General features: G+C 33.0%; 1 protein-coding gene across 1 annotated transcript in view; it reads left to right on the forward strand.

The window, feature by feature from the left end:
• LOC134259626 (uncharacterized) overlaps positions 1–14840 on the forward strand; it is a gene marked incomplete at its 5' end in the record, with an annotated part of 129161 nt that overhangs the window by 65618 nt on the left and 48703 nt on the right. The window contains 4 exons of the mRNA XM_062742228.1: positions 1917–2025; positions 5355–5457; positions 10256–10314; positions 10571–10687. Coding sequence (XP_062598212.1) covers positions 1917–2025; positions 5355–5457; positions 10256–10314; positions 10571–10687 — 388 coding nt within the window. The remainder of the gene's footprint in view (positions 1–1916; positions 2026–5354; positions 5458–10255; positions 10315–10570; positions 10688–14840) is intronic.

Here is a 14840-nt window from a genome sequence, read left to right on the forward strand (position 1 = left end):
TATATACCCACCCTCTTTGATAAAAATAACAATAAGTAGTGTTGGCAAGGAGTACCCGGTTAACCGGTTAACTGTCGAACATTCAAGTATTGTATAGTAAAACTGCTATTTGGTTACTCGGGTAAAATAAATTCTACATAGTAAAGGCATAGAAAACGAATGTTTAATAATAAATATAAATATGAGGGTTGTCCCCAAAAGTCGTAGACAATGTTTAAAATTTTTAAAACATGCAACCAATATAAACCAATTTTTGCATAGACATAACTTATATTCAATGCATGTTCTTTAAAATTGTGAATTTTTAATGATATCTTTAATATCAATAATGTAGTACTATGTTATACATTGAATTCAAATTTAAATCACTGAAACCAGAATCAAAATCTTCCTAAAATATCAAAATTTCATATAAATAACACAAGAAACAGCTGATTGGTGTCTTTAATTTCATAGTATTTGTTGGAATTGAGTTTGATAAAAATGATGTCGTCGAACACGTTACCGGCGCACGAAGATGTAATAAATTGAGTTGGATATGATTTGTATACATCAGAGACAGGGAAAAAGAGTACAGAGGTGACATTACACACCAGATATTAATAAAGAATTTATTTTTAAATTACACAATATTCAATGAGAGTTTTTACCCCATACAAAATATAGTTATATGGTATGTAAGAAGTAGACTACTGTTTGTTAAATGCAGAGAATTGGGAACAATCTGGACCACAAACAACTTCAAACAATGTGTATTTTCTGCTGCATGTCTACAATGTAAGGCAATCTCTTGACTAAATTTTGACTGAAATTTGAATCTGCTTTAAAAGAAACAAATAGAAACAAACGGAGAGTAGTGAATTTAAAATAGTCCCTTAGTCAAGAGTGGTCTATCATGTACTTAAAAAATATTGAATGTAAGTAGGCGCGAGTGAAGCAGACAAAGAGATTATGACGTTATAGGAGATGTAATTTACCCTTGTTTTATGCGCCGATGTACACTTACATTCTTTTATTATTTTTACATAATTTTCTTATTAGATGTGATATCATCATGAAACTTGAAATACATGATTATAAAATGTGACTTTTTGCTATGACAAGGAAAGAAATTTAATTAAGCAAAGAGAAACTAAACTGTTTTCCCTGTCTACGACTTTTTTGGGACAACCCCGTATATACTAACTTACACATTTCCCTAATTTTAGGTAAGGTAGACTTGATCTAGTGCATGGTTGTAGTGTATGAAATTGTTTTGATTTGTTTTCACAGTTAATAATTGATAGCTTTGATTGCTTGGGGTATACATATTTTGAAGGCCTGAGTTTTAATTACCTCGTTTGATAATCTAAAAACGAGATGCTGCCGCAGACATAATAAAGTTGGAGTTGTAACAAAAGAACAGTTGATTTGAACTCTGTTAAATCATTTAAGTTTAAATTATTCAGAAACCAGATGTTTACTGGACACTCCACATATTTAAAACTATTAATTATGGAGTATGTAAATAACAATTCTCCTTGATTGCCACATATTTCAGGGGCTGAAAAAGAAAACGTAAAATGGTGATTGACAATGACATATTTATTTGTCTTCTTTGTGTGCCGAATTCTCTATTAATTTTCTTTATTTTAAAGTCATAAATCTTTGACAATATTGTATGTATGTAATGTAAATATAATAGATTCCCTATACAGTATATTTTGCATTACTACTACCGATAAGTAAAGAATAAGATGAGTTTAAATAGATATTGATACTACTATAAATCATCTGAGTAACGGGGTACTCAATCAGAAGATAAAGCAATATTTAAGTAACCGGTTACTGAAAATCATCTGATTTGCCATCACTAACAATAAGCAGATCAATAGTCAGTTGAATAATACAATTGTTTCATGGTTTCTTTTTTTTAGTGCATTTCTAAATGAGAGGCCAACGGAACAAATTATTTCATGGAAACTGCGCAGCATAGATCATACAATTCAAAGTGATGGATTCAATTGTGGAGTGTTTTGCTTGATGGTAATTAAGTGAATATCCATGTTCATACTAAATGAGTTTTACTGTATTTATTTAGAACAAATAATACAAACCTTAAAGATAATGATGGGTTGGTCTTACTTACCCAAGTTCAATCAAGAGTGGTACAGGAATTACCCTGGACTTTATTCCATACACTTTGAGGTTGAAGGCAATCCTGTACACCCTTGACTTAACCTTGATAAATAATTATTTCCTATTTAATCAAAAGCATTCTTTGTTATTCTAAGTCTAACTGATGATATGTCAAACTATTACTAACATATTACATTGCAAAGTGATATCATGTTAATTGCCTTTTGATTATGACAAATTATGCAACTTATTTTACCTCCAATTTAAGTTTGGTGTATAGAAATTTACAGTTGACTTGCTTATCACAAAAACATTTCAAGTTACAAGCCAGATAGGAAATATTTGTATACGCCCTGTCATTAGACAGAATGTATTATGCTAAAGTATTCATCTTTGTTGGTCAGGGTTTGTCATGTCCCGTTAATAATTCTATTGGGACAGTCACTAGAAAATCCGCTCTATCCATGGGATAAAACCAGTGAATTATGTATATAGATCTGATAAGCATTTAGTATGATTCTTCCATGATTGTGAATATCAAGACCCCTGCAAGTGGTGACATCTCCATATGAAGGAAAAATTCTCGAAAGAGACATTAAACAATACAAACAATCAAGACCCCTGGGTCATGGGGAACTGGGAAAGGGGAAAGTTAAATGATTAAACATTCAATATCATGCTAAAAATGAATTTATTATTTTGAATTAGATCTCCTCCTTGGTTTTAATCAAACATTTATGATGTACAAGGGTGTCTATTCAAAAATATTGAAATGTGTGATACCAGGGTCAGAGCTAGGTTTTTTTGGGTTCTTTTGGGCTGAGGCACTTTTGAATATTGCTCAGATTAGTGGGAGTGTATTTTTAGCTAACCTCGACAAAGTCATTGGCGTCAGCGTTAGCGTTGGCGTCCCAGGTTAAAGTTTTAGGAGTCCTTTCTCAAGTAACTATAAGCCCTACCTGAACCAAACTTGCATGGATGATGCATTTAGGGATATACACTATCAGACTTGCTTCGGATGCTGGATCTGACCTATATTATCCATACAAGAGACCAGGTTAAAGTTTTGGGAACAGATCAATCAGAATGAACTTAAATTGAAGTCCTTGATATCTGCAGTATTAACAAAGTTATGAATATTTGTTTACACTACATGCCATCTAGAGGGTTATAAACACAACTTGCAAGAATATTGTTGCTGGGATGAATACTAAATATTGTGAAAATAAGTGAGATTTGCATTATTTAAACTGATAACATTCATCGAGGCGAGCTTCGTAATCTATGATTACCTATGTTTTGTTTTTGTTCCTTACTCAATCCATCTCTGGGTATTAAGTAATCAAGCTTAAAGCAGGCTAAGTGTATAGTTATGATGAGCAATTATTCCTCTGTTTAAAAAAACAATTGATTTCATGTCCTCTGATGTAAAACACAAACTAAATTCAATCATTGGAAAGTTGTTGCATTATATTTCCATTTCTAATTTTTTTCTCTGTGATATTATCACAGAGAAAAAAATTAGAAATGGAAATATAATGTAACAACATTCCAATGATTGAATTTAGTTTGTGTTTTACATCAGAGGCCATGAAATCAATTGTTTAAACTCTTTGAAAGTTGTCCGAGTTTATTTCTTGATAATTCTGCTGGAATATAAATACGCCAGGTCAGTAGGTCAGGGGCCAAGGAGGCCTAATACGCATGCAAATCTCGAGCCATTCTGTCTCTTTGTCTGACGTTAAGGAGGCCAAATATGCAATGCCATGTAAATCTCTTGCGGCTGCCTTTGTGTTTGACGTCAGTGGGCGAGGACTTTTGAAATTGACATGGAAGTCCTCGTGTGATTTAATTCTATGTCTACGCAGCTAGGTTAAGGCCGCCCATAGGAAATAAGCCTTAAAATATTCCGAAAAAATTAATATATTGTTAATGTTATATTTATTAACATTAGTTTTAATTTAATGGGAACTATACTAATGCATATGTATGCATGGGGTCTCAATCGAGTTCGGCCAACGCGATTTCATGTACATCAGCTGTTTGTCACATGACATGGTTAAAATTAGAAAAAATATGTACGGATGCAAAGATCGTAAAAGTTCAACGATATACGGATAATTTTTCACTATGAAATTGATTGTGTTTTATTTAAAGCAAATTTCTTAACCTGAAAAGTGCTGGGAGCAACTTCTCCCTGCCCGGGAACTATATAAAATTTAGCCGACTTTTGATAAAGTATGTGCATTTACACTATACGCATTGAAGAAATGTAAAACTACGGAAAAAATAGACAGCGCACAACTTGCTCCCAGCACTTTACAAAATAGTAGGGACAGTATCTAAATGTGTATAAAATATTATAATTTATAATCAAGCGGATATCGTTGAACTTTTGAGATTTTGGAGGGGTTGTACATATGATTGTAGTAGACGTTTCTATATAAAAGTGCATGACTGCGGCTTTATAAAAAACCTAATAGTTATTAATTGAATAAGACTGTGAACTATTGATTAATGCATTCAAAAATATGAATCAATTGTAGTCAGATCACGCTTATATAGATTTAATTTTCATATTTTTCAGTTCCACTGATAACTTTATCTGCGTCTCAAGTACAGAGAAACTACGTGTCAAACTAGCCTATGACGTCATATCTGTTAGTACAGCGAGATTAAGTTGGCTTTGATTTTACATTCGATTAATGTTACACTGACAAGATAAGTTACACATTGATTAATATATACAATAATCATGAGAAATCAAAGTATGTAAGAGTATATGAAAAAGAAAATTATTATTTATTCGCCGAGATTCATTTGTACAATTTCACCGTGACGTCATAATCGAATTCCCGAGGCTCTGCATACACTGTTCTACCCTTGGGTAGCCCTTAACCTAGTTGCGTACATATTTTAAAATCTAAATCTACAATTTTTTTTCACAATGAAATGGAAATATAAGGAATCACTGTCTAGTTTTGAGAGTATGCCAGGGACATCAACAATAGTGGGAAACATGGGATAATTTTAGCATAACTTAACAGGCTTCAAAACTAGACAGTGATTCCTTAATCAGGTGACCTAATAATTACTGTGGGCCTCTTGTAATTCAAGCAATCTATTATAACAAATGCAGTGTTTAATTCCACTATCTGTACAATTTTTTCTCTAAAGAAAAGCCAATCTATTATTTATGTGATAGAAAATTTAACAGCTTTAATTTCTTTTTTAAGTTTGCTGAAAGATATTTACTGCAGCAACCTTTAACTGGGATTGCCTCTTCTAGTTTGATGAAAGAAAGAAAACGCATTGCTGAAAAACTCATGATATATGAAAGTAAGTTTGTTTTCCATTTATCCCATGAAAAACCATGAATTTGTAAACATATTAATTTTTATTATGTGCCGGGATCGAAAGATCGGGGGGTATATTGTTTTTGTCTTTTTGTTTATCTGTTTGTCTGTCTCTGTCTGTCTGTAGTCAACTTTAACCTTCGCCATAACTTTTGAATAATGAGAAATAGAGAATACATATTTGGTATGCATACTTCACTAATTAAGCTCTTTAATGACACCAAGGTCATTGACCTTTTGATATTGACTGTGACCTACATGCTAAAAAATAGCTTTTTCATACTTTGTTGCTGCTGGGCACATATTGTTTCACAAATACATTTTGTTGAGAGGAGAGAGAACCTCAAAGTTTATATTTGAAATGTGCATTTACTATGGGAGATATTTCCAAGCATGCTGTGATTTCTGACACTTTGACTTTGACTTTCATAATGAGTTAATGTATTTTCATGTTTGCAATTTTGAGAAGATAATTTGTCCCCTGCTTGAAAAGTGGGGGATATTAATTTGGATTTGTCTGTCTGTCCGTCTTTCTGTAACGCTTTTGTTTTCACACGATGTCACAAGAATCCTTTGAGCTTTTGCAATGAAATTTAGCATAGCAACTCCATATGGACTAAAGAAGAACCCTATTGATTTTTAGGTCAAATCATCAAAGGTCAAGGTCATAAAGAAGCAAATTCTGTCTGTTGAAGCACTTTCCACATGATATCTCAAGAACCCTTTGAGCTTTTGCAATGATATTTTGCATAACAACTCCCTGTGGTCTAAGGAAGACCCCTATTGATTTTGAGGTCAAAAGGTCAAAATTCAAGGTCGTAAAGAGGTAGAGCCACTTTGTGCCTTATTTGGCCCTGAGAATTTCTGAAAAATCTAAACCGATAAGTTTAGGTTGCAAATGCAGTATTTATCACTTGGAATGTTGGTGACCACGTATCTATTTATTGTGACGTATTTTCCCATCTAGTCAATGCATTATGACTTCATAAAATGCGACATTTTCCCCATATCATGTAAATTCCCTTGAAAATGACCTAAAATTGAAGCATTTTTTCATTATTTCATATAGAGCACAACCTCCGATCCAAAATATGCAAATACATAATGAAAGCTCTGTTTCTGAAGATCATAAAACATGTTTTATTTTTTGGATCGTGGGCTGTGCTCATATTTTAATCTTTGTTGAAGGTAGTCAAATAGGCGTGTTTTCGGAAAATTTCAAGAACATTGCAACTTTTCAAACCTGTTTTGCAATATCTGCATTTTCAAAATGAAATTTTATTACAGAATATGCAAGCACCAAATCTCTACTTTATTTTGCAATGTAATTTTATACCAAAACTACCTAGGACCTCTCTCACTCCTCTCAAAGTGACCCGCCCCGTTCTATTAGTATTTATTATATTACATATCTATTTTTAGCACAGGGACATGAGGAGAATTATTACATATAAAACAGGTTTTCGGTGGACTCTATATTCTTATTACATCTATTAGAAGTGTTTGATAAAGTTTATAATAGACACCATGCATTGTGTAAAATTTTGACAATGTCGAATGTGAATATATACATGTATGTCACTTGATGTTTATAAACAATTGTTGCTATATTACAGTGGCTCCATGGCCTAGTGGTATGTCTCTCGCTTCACATGTGAGAGGGCCCATGATCTCGTCTCGGACTATCCATTTTTTTCAAAATACTTTACTTTTTTGTCCCTTGCTTGAAAAGTGGGTAATAATAATTTAGGTTTGTCCGTCCGTCTTTCTGACTATCTGGAACGCTTTCATTTCCACATGATATCACAAAAATCCTTTGAACTTTTGCAATGAAATTTAGCATAGCAACTCCTTATGGGCTATAAAGAAGAACCCTATTGATTTTGAGGTCAAAAGGTCAAATTTCAAGGTCATAAAATTTATACATTCTGTCTGTGTGTAACACTATCATTTCCAGGCAATATTTCAAGATTTTGAGCTTATACAATGTAATTTTATACCAAAACTTCCTAAGACCTCTCTCACCCCTCTCAAAGTGCCCCGTTCCATTTGTTTTATTAGTATTTATAGTATTACGTCGCTATTTTTAGCACAGGGACATGAGGAGAGTTATTGCGTATAAAACAGGTTCTCAACGGACTTTATGTTCTTGTTACATATATTAGTCTAAGAACTGTTTAATAAAGGTAAATAAATCAAACACCATGGATTGTGTAAAATTTTGACAATACCAAACATGAATTTTTACAGAATAGAATTTATTTCCAATCATGGTCCCACTGGGGGCGTAACACAGATACAAGTATATTATTACATAAAATAGAGACAATGTACATGATGTACATAATGAAAAAATTAACAATTTACCCATGGTGGTATGCAAATATTGTAAATACAATATAGTTTAATATTCAAAAGTCATATACAATATTTTGATATGAATTGACCTAATAATTTTATGATTTACTCATTTTCGTTCGTAAAAAGCCATATTAACTTTTCATTAATGAACATAATAAAAAGAATAAACCAATATTAACATGGTGGTGTGCAAATATTGTAAAATTGTAAATTTATTAAAAGATAAAGGTCTATTAATGGTTGCCAGTCCACAAAAGACATCAAGGGACAGTGCTTCAGGAATGCAAAATTTCTAGTTTAATTTCTAGAATGAATGAAAGATTCCATTCCTCCTCATGTCTTATGCAGATGGGCAAACATAGCTCAATTAGTGACAATGTAGTAATGATCAACATTATATACAATATTTTGATATGAATTGACTTATTAATCTTAAGATTGACTCATTTTCACTTGGAAGCTTCTCATTATGAGCATAATAAAAAGATTAAACCATGGCCATGTGCAAATATTGTAAAAAATATTATAAGAATTATAAGATGAAGGTCTATTAATAGTTGCCAGTCTACAAAAGACACAAAGGGACAGTGCTTCAGGAATTGCATGAATTCTAGTAAAATATCTGAAATGAATAAAATGATTAAAAGGTTACATTTCTCCTCATGTCTAATGTGGATAGGCAATAAGAGCAAAATTATAAATTACAAAAAGTAACAATGTAGTAATTTTCAAAAATCATATTTTGATATGAACTGACTTAGTAATCTTAAGATTGTCTCTTTTTCATTTGTGAAAAGCCATATTAGCTTCTCATTGAAATCAAGATTAGTGTGACTTCTTTTCTGCATATACTTTTTTTTCATGTAAAGCAATTCCGTGGTCTAGTGGTATGTTTCTCACTTCCCATGTGAGTGATCCCGAATCCAAGTCCCGAAAGGACCCTTTTTTTTTTAGAAATGCTTTTTTTTAGTATTCAGCATGCGAAATGAAAAATTCACGAGGTCTAGCTTGTACAAACTCTTAGAACCAATCGCAAAAGACCTAAAGGATTACATTGTTTGTGACGAGCTGACGCTTTGCTGTTGAGAACTTAAAATTCTACGTCACATTGTCACCACATCAAAGGACGTGTATTTTCCAAACACAAAACTCCTATTTCGTGGCTATACCTACGCAGCAATGTTCAATGTCTATACTAGGTCTAACTTTGGAAACCCCCCCCCCCCCCCAACACACACACTCTTCACGTTTTGGACTGATAATATAAAGAGAGAAGGCTTGCAACTCTTTTCTCGTCATCCGCCTCACCTCGCTTAAACTTCGCTGGATTAATTCACTGATTCTCAGAAACTGGATGATTTTGTTACAGAAAGTATAGTACAGTACAGTATGCTGCAAGTGAATCAACTTTTGTCAAATACTTATTCAAAAGATTATTTTGCATTGGGGTTCGTGGGTAAGCAGGTTGGGGGAGGGGGTATGTGTTTTATGCAATTATTATTATTTACAGTAAATTTTGTAATGTTTGATTATAGTAAAATCCATAAATTTTCTAAGTCAAATCGTAGTCATTACTTTTCTTCCGAATTATCACTATTAGCTTCAACGTGGCCGCCGACAATAGTCGCCTCGATAGTTTGATACAGTCATGTTCTGATGTAGCATGTATATGGTCCGTGTTTTCGACGCGGGATATCAAACTTGCATCATTCACAGAAATATCGTTTTATTACCTAATTATTCCTGTCAACCGAAAGTTGTTCCCAGCCTTTTCTTTTTAATTAATTTATCCTAAAACTGTACAATATGTGTTTGTTGACGCGACCGACTTCGAGCAAAATCGTTACCGGATATTTAAAACGCTTAGTAAAAGTCAAACCAATATAGTTAAAAACTCTCATCTCGGAAAAAGGACGCACGGTTCCGGTTTTACTATTCGTAAATGACGTAGTGCGAGTATAGAACTACTTTAAGTACTTTTCTCTTCCTTTGCTATAAGTACAAACCAGTAGAGCTTCAGTCTCGACAGAGACTTCTGGTTTAAAAATTCACTTAAGAATGCGTCTCTATTCAAATTATTAACATTTCTTTGCATTTCACATTTGTTAAGTGCTGTGAATACATTGGCGTAAAATTTCGGCAGATTTAACATTTTGAAAAACTCGGACTCAACAAAGTTGCACTGGCTAGTTTTAATAATATCAAATACTGTAAAATTGCGTTGTCTGAATTGGATAAGAATTATCAAGCTTTGGGTAATTTTGGGTCTTATCATACTTAGAGTCGGAGGCTTCAAAGAAGTGACAGATTGTACAATTTATCAGAAGAGCAATTCAAGGCCCTTGGGCCTCTTGTTCTGTGTATCAAAATATCCTTTTAAAAATTTGTATATCATAAATCTTGTTTATTTTTCTTTTCAGTATATCAAAAACATGCTTGTCCTTGTTGTGGAAATGGAATCTTGATCAGTGATGAAAAGGTGAGATTGTTAGTTGTATTCACTGTTAATCTGTAATCTGAATTTTCAAAAATGATCTTGGTCATATTTAGAATTTAGTTCAGTGTCTAAGAAAGCATTAAAGGTATACAATGTATTTATCAATTTGCATATGCTTATAAATATTAGTGAGAGCTATTCATGAGACCCACCATGTTTTGACCTTGACATTTCTTTTGACCTTGACAAAATGTTGGCTTGAATTGATCACTTTGAATGTTTATAAATTCTCTTTCAGACTTCTTGCATTTCTTGTGGAAGAAACTTCCACAAAAAGAGTTTTTGTGTGGGAGAGGAATATATCAACGATGATGTTGTTAGCATTCTATGCAGGGGCTGCAATCAAGAAATGCTGGTAATATAATAAAAGTAGTCCTTACATCAATTATGTTTTCCCCATAAAGAGAAATACTCTGTATCTCTGTCAGTTTCTTCCCTGTTTTTCACTTAAATTCAGATCTTTGATTCAATCAGTATGTTCAAACATGAAAAATCTTATTAAAGAAGTTTGTAGTGATCTTGTCTAAGGCTTAAGGTGGCTCATTACATTAACAATTTATTAGCTCACCTGAGCCTAAGGCTCAAGTGAGCTTTTTCTGATCAAAATTTGTCCGTTGTCTGTAGTCGTTGTCGTTGATGTCGTTGTAAACTCTTCACATTTTCATCTTCTTCTCAAGAACCACTAGGCCAATTTCAACCAAACTTGATACAAAGTATCCTTGGGTGAAAGGGATTGGGAGATAATTATGAATTAGAGAAAAATTAATGGCATTTTCAAAAAATCTTCTTCTGAAGAACCACTGGGCCAGGAAAGATGAAAGTCATATGGAATCATCCTCAAGTAGTGTAGATTCAATTTTGTTCAAATCATGACCCCCAGGGGTAGGGTGGGGCCAAAATGGCGGATCAAAGTTTAACTTAGAGAATATAAGGAAAACTTTTAAAATCTTCTTTTCAAGTACTTCAAAGCCAGGCTTCATTATATTTATATTGAATCATCCTCAGGTAGTGTAGATTCAAGTATGTTCAAATCATGATCCCCTTGGGAGGGGGGGTGTAAAATTCAAGCCCCCCCCCCCCAGTTTTTTTCTGTTCTGATCTGATCTTGATCTCTGTTTTTTCCTAGCCAATTGCTCAGGTGAGCAATGTGGCCCCTGGGCCTCTTGTTTTAGATATCATGACAGCACCACTTATCATGTAGATGCCAAATATCCAAATGGAGATATTGATATCGTTAATAATTTTTAAAATTTATTTTATGTTCTTTTTCATGTATCATAAAATGATGGACATCTTTAGACAGGTACACAGAATGAAAAAACCTCATAATACCTAATATTAATTTTATGAGAAAAAATAGTTTTCCTCTAAAAAACAATTAATGTCGATCCTTGTCTTTTTAATCTGCGCATAAAATTTTCTTAAAATGAGTTCTGAAGAGACAAGAAATGTATTTCAATGAATTGCATTTAACAAACTGAATGAAGAATGTTTTAACGAAATGAAAATTTCAATTTAGAAAACATTTGGTTTAAAAAGTCCCTTTTCAAGGGTTCTCTTTCTGAATTACCCAAGGAATGTTTGAACATTACATTTAAATTTCAGAAAAAAGCTTTAAACTTCTTTAATTATAAACATATTTTAAAACAATAAAGCAAATGTATAAATTAACACCAACACAGTAAATTGTGCAAGTAAATAACATTTTTAATTTCAAAAATGTTGTCGATTTAAGGGGATGAAGGATGTATGGTCACGTGACTCAGTTGATTTACGTCATAATCTCTGATAAAATATGTATAAAACGAGATTGAAACCACAGTACTTGTATAATTTTTTTGACAGTTTGTTTGCGTTCACCATCTTGTATAAAAATATCTGAAAACATTAAAAATTTCTTGCAAATAATATCAAATTACGGAATAGATTAATCCACTCTGCCATTTGCCTACTCTGCGCGTCCAGTACGTCTTTGACGTCATAGTGGATCTCTTAGTTCAGTTAGATCATACACGGTAAAAACGGGTAGTATAAAATCATAAAAACGGGCCATAATATGTACATGGTAGGTAATTTTTTAAATTTCAGAACGCAAAAAATATTTTTACATGGTTGTTGACGGAAAAGTTCTGTGGGTTTGTCTTATTTCGCTTATTTCAGGAATGTGTGACGTACATCATAGTTGGGTTTTCCCGTACTCGAGAAATGTTAAAATGACATGTTTTTTCATGATCATGACTTGTTTAACTTTGCCCCCTGCAATATTGAGCTCAGCTTCACCAATCGATATTTTTACAGTTAATCAATACAATGACGACCTTGAACTTCGACGTAAATTTTAAAATATTGAATGATAGTATTCTTTGCAAATTAATTTTTTTATGGTTTAAATTGTCCTAAAAAAGTCGTAAATTTCTGTCTCAAGATGTGGTGTTACAAAAGGATCTTGCTTTTTCGAATTTTTAATCCTATTCATACCCTAAAATATTTTAAAAGACACATTTCCGCTAGTATATTTTTTATCTATGGTGAAAAATGTCAATTATCGACCTAGTAATGGACCCAAAAACACAGAGAATAAATACTCCGCCCAGACACTGTGGGGTATGGTATTTGTCACTCAATATCTCAGAAATAAGTCTAGAAAAACCTATTGATATGTCTGCTTTACAGTATGTAGGACATACTAAATAAGATATATACAAAATATGAAAAAAATTAAATGACAGGTATTTTTTCAGCTAAAGGTCCTTCCTCCCCTTAAACTTGAATTTCCTCCATACAAACATGCTGATTGATAGAGCTCACTACTTCGACATGTCAAAAATTGCACATTACTTGTTTAGCGAAGATTTGGTTGTTAATTGTTTTCGTTTGTTTCTGCTAAAAAGTAATCCTTCTTGGTGTATGTAAAATGAATCCGTGACTTTGTTTTCACTGTTTATGACACCGCATGTTTCATCTATTCTTAAAGAATTTAAAGGTCCTGCAGGGCAATATTATTGATGTACATGACATGTTTTTACCAGCGAGTCCTTGTATCAAGTATTGTCTAATTTTTATTCTATTACACATAATATTCCTTTCCTATTTAAATTTAATCTATTTGATGATTTTATTCAACTTCAAGAACAATATCATTATGTAGACAGTAGTACTAAAATGAAGTCCATGCATGGATGCTATTGTACATCGGGAATTTTCTTTAATCATTTATCCATGTATTCCTCCTTCAAGGGAAATAATTATGAATAAATTGATTGAATAAGGTGTATAAAACCACGTAGTTTCAGTTTGTCAGGTTTGTCAGCGTGTTTTAGATCATGATCAGCAAATCACAACTCCTCGGGTCTTCCTGTCTAACATGTAGAGAATAATAACCTCGATGTATAAGAGATACATCAAGACATCCCCATTCTCCTCACCCCCTTTTACCCAAACTTTGAAATAAATGAGGAAAGATATTTCATTTTTGGACTTTTGAGTTTAATTTTATTGAAAGTAAAGTTAGCTATTACCTAAAATACGTATTATGGAAGGGACTTCCAACCCCGTCTATCTTTCATAAATAAATACTCCATGTTGTTTGAACATTAATATCCGGTGATGTTTTAAAATACCTCAATGTTGTTTTTTCTGACCTGTGACAAAATGGAATGACATAATGCAAATTTCAAACATCTTCATCGGCCAATGACAGAAAAGTTATAAAATTCCTGTCAGAGTTATGAACTTCTAATCACTAAAAGGTGTTTGTCTTGACAAGGAGCCAAGGTTATTCTGTTAAGATCAAGGTCACTGACAGAAGAAATATTTTCTTTACTACGCCATGAAGTAGTAAATGAAAATCATTGGAGGCTTTTATGTGAAACATAGATTTCTTATGATTGGAGGTTTTGTCATGACTCTGATCAAATGTCTTTCTGGCAAATCAAGGTCACTGACAAAGAAAAAATGTTTAAGCATAACTTTGTAATTTAAATTCACTGGAGGCTCGTGCAGAGAAGAAAGGTTGTTGACATAAGAAGGTCTAGTGACCTTAATTGACCAAAGGTCTGTACTTCCTGTCCACTGCTCCAACGGAAGACCTACTCGTTGCTTTGCAACGAGCTCGGCTCTAGTTATATGAATTTTAATTAAACGTTACTTATTTGGGATATCAAAGAGAGATAAATCTATAATTTTGGTAAAAAATGTGTTTTTAGCTCACCTGAGCCAAAGGCTCAAGTGAGCTTTTCTGATCACAATTGTCTGTCCGTTGTCTGTCGTTTTCGTCGTTGTCGCATTTTCACATTTTCATCTTCTTCTCAAGACCCACTGGGCCAATTTCAACCAAACTTGGCACAAAGTATCCTTGGGTGAAGGGGATTCAAGTTTGTTCAAATGAAGGGCCACACCCTTTTCCAAGGGGAGATAATAATGAATTTGTTAAGAATTAAAGACAATTTTAAAAAATCTTCTTCTCCAGAACCGCTGGGCCAGGAAAGATGAAACTCATGTTAAAACAT

This window comes from Saccostrea cucullata, unplaced genomic scaffold (genome assembly GCF_032062105.1).
Source record: "Saccostrea cucullata isolate Sc308-1 unplaced genomic scaffold, CSIRO_AGI_Scuc_v1 ctg600, whole genome shotgun sequence".
In the NCBI taxonomy this organism is placed as follows: domain Eukaryota; kingdom Metazoa; phylum Mollusca; class Bivalvia; order Ostreida; family Ostreidae; genus Saccostrea; species Saccostrea cuccullata.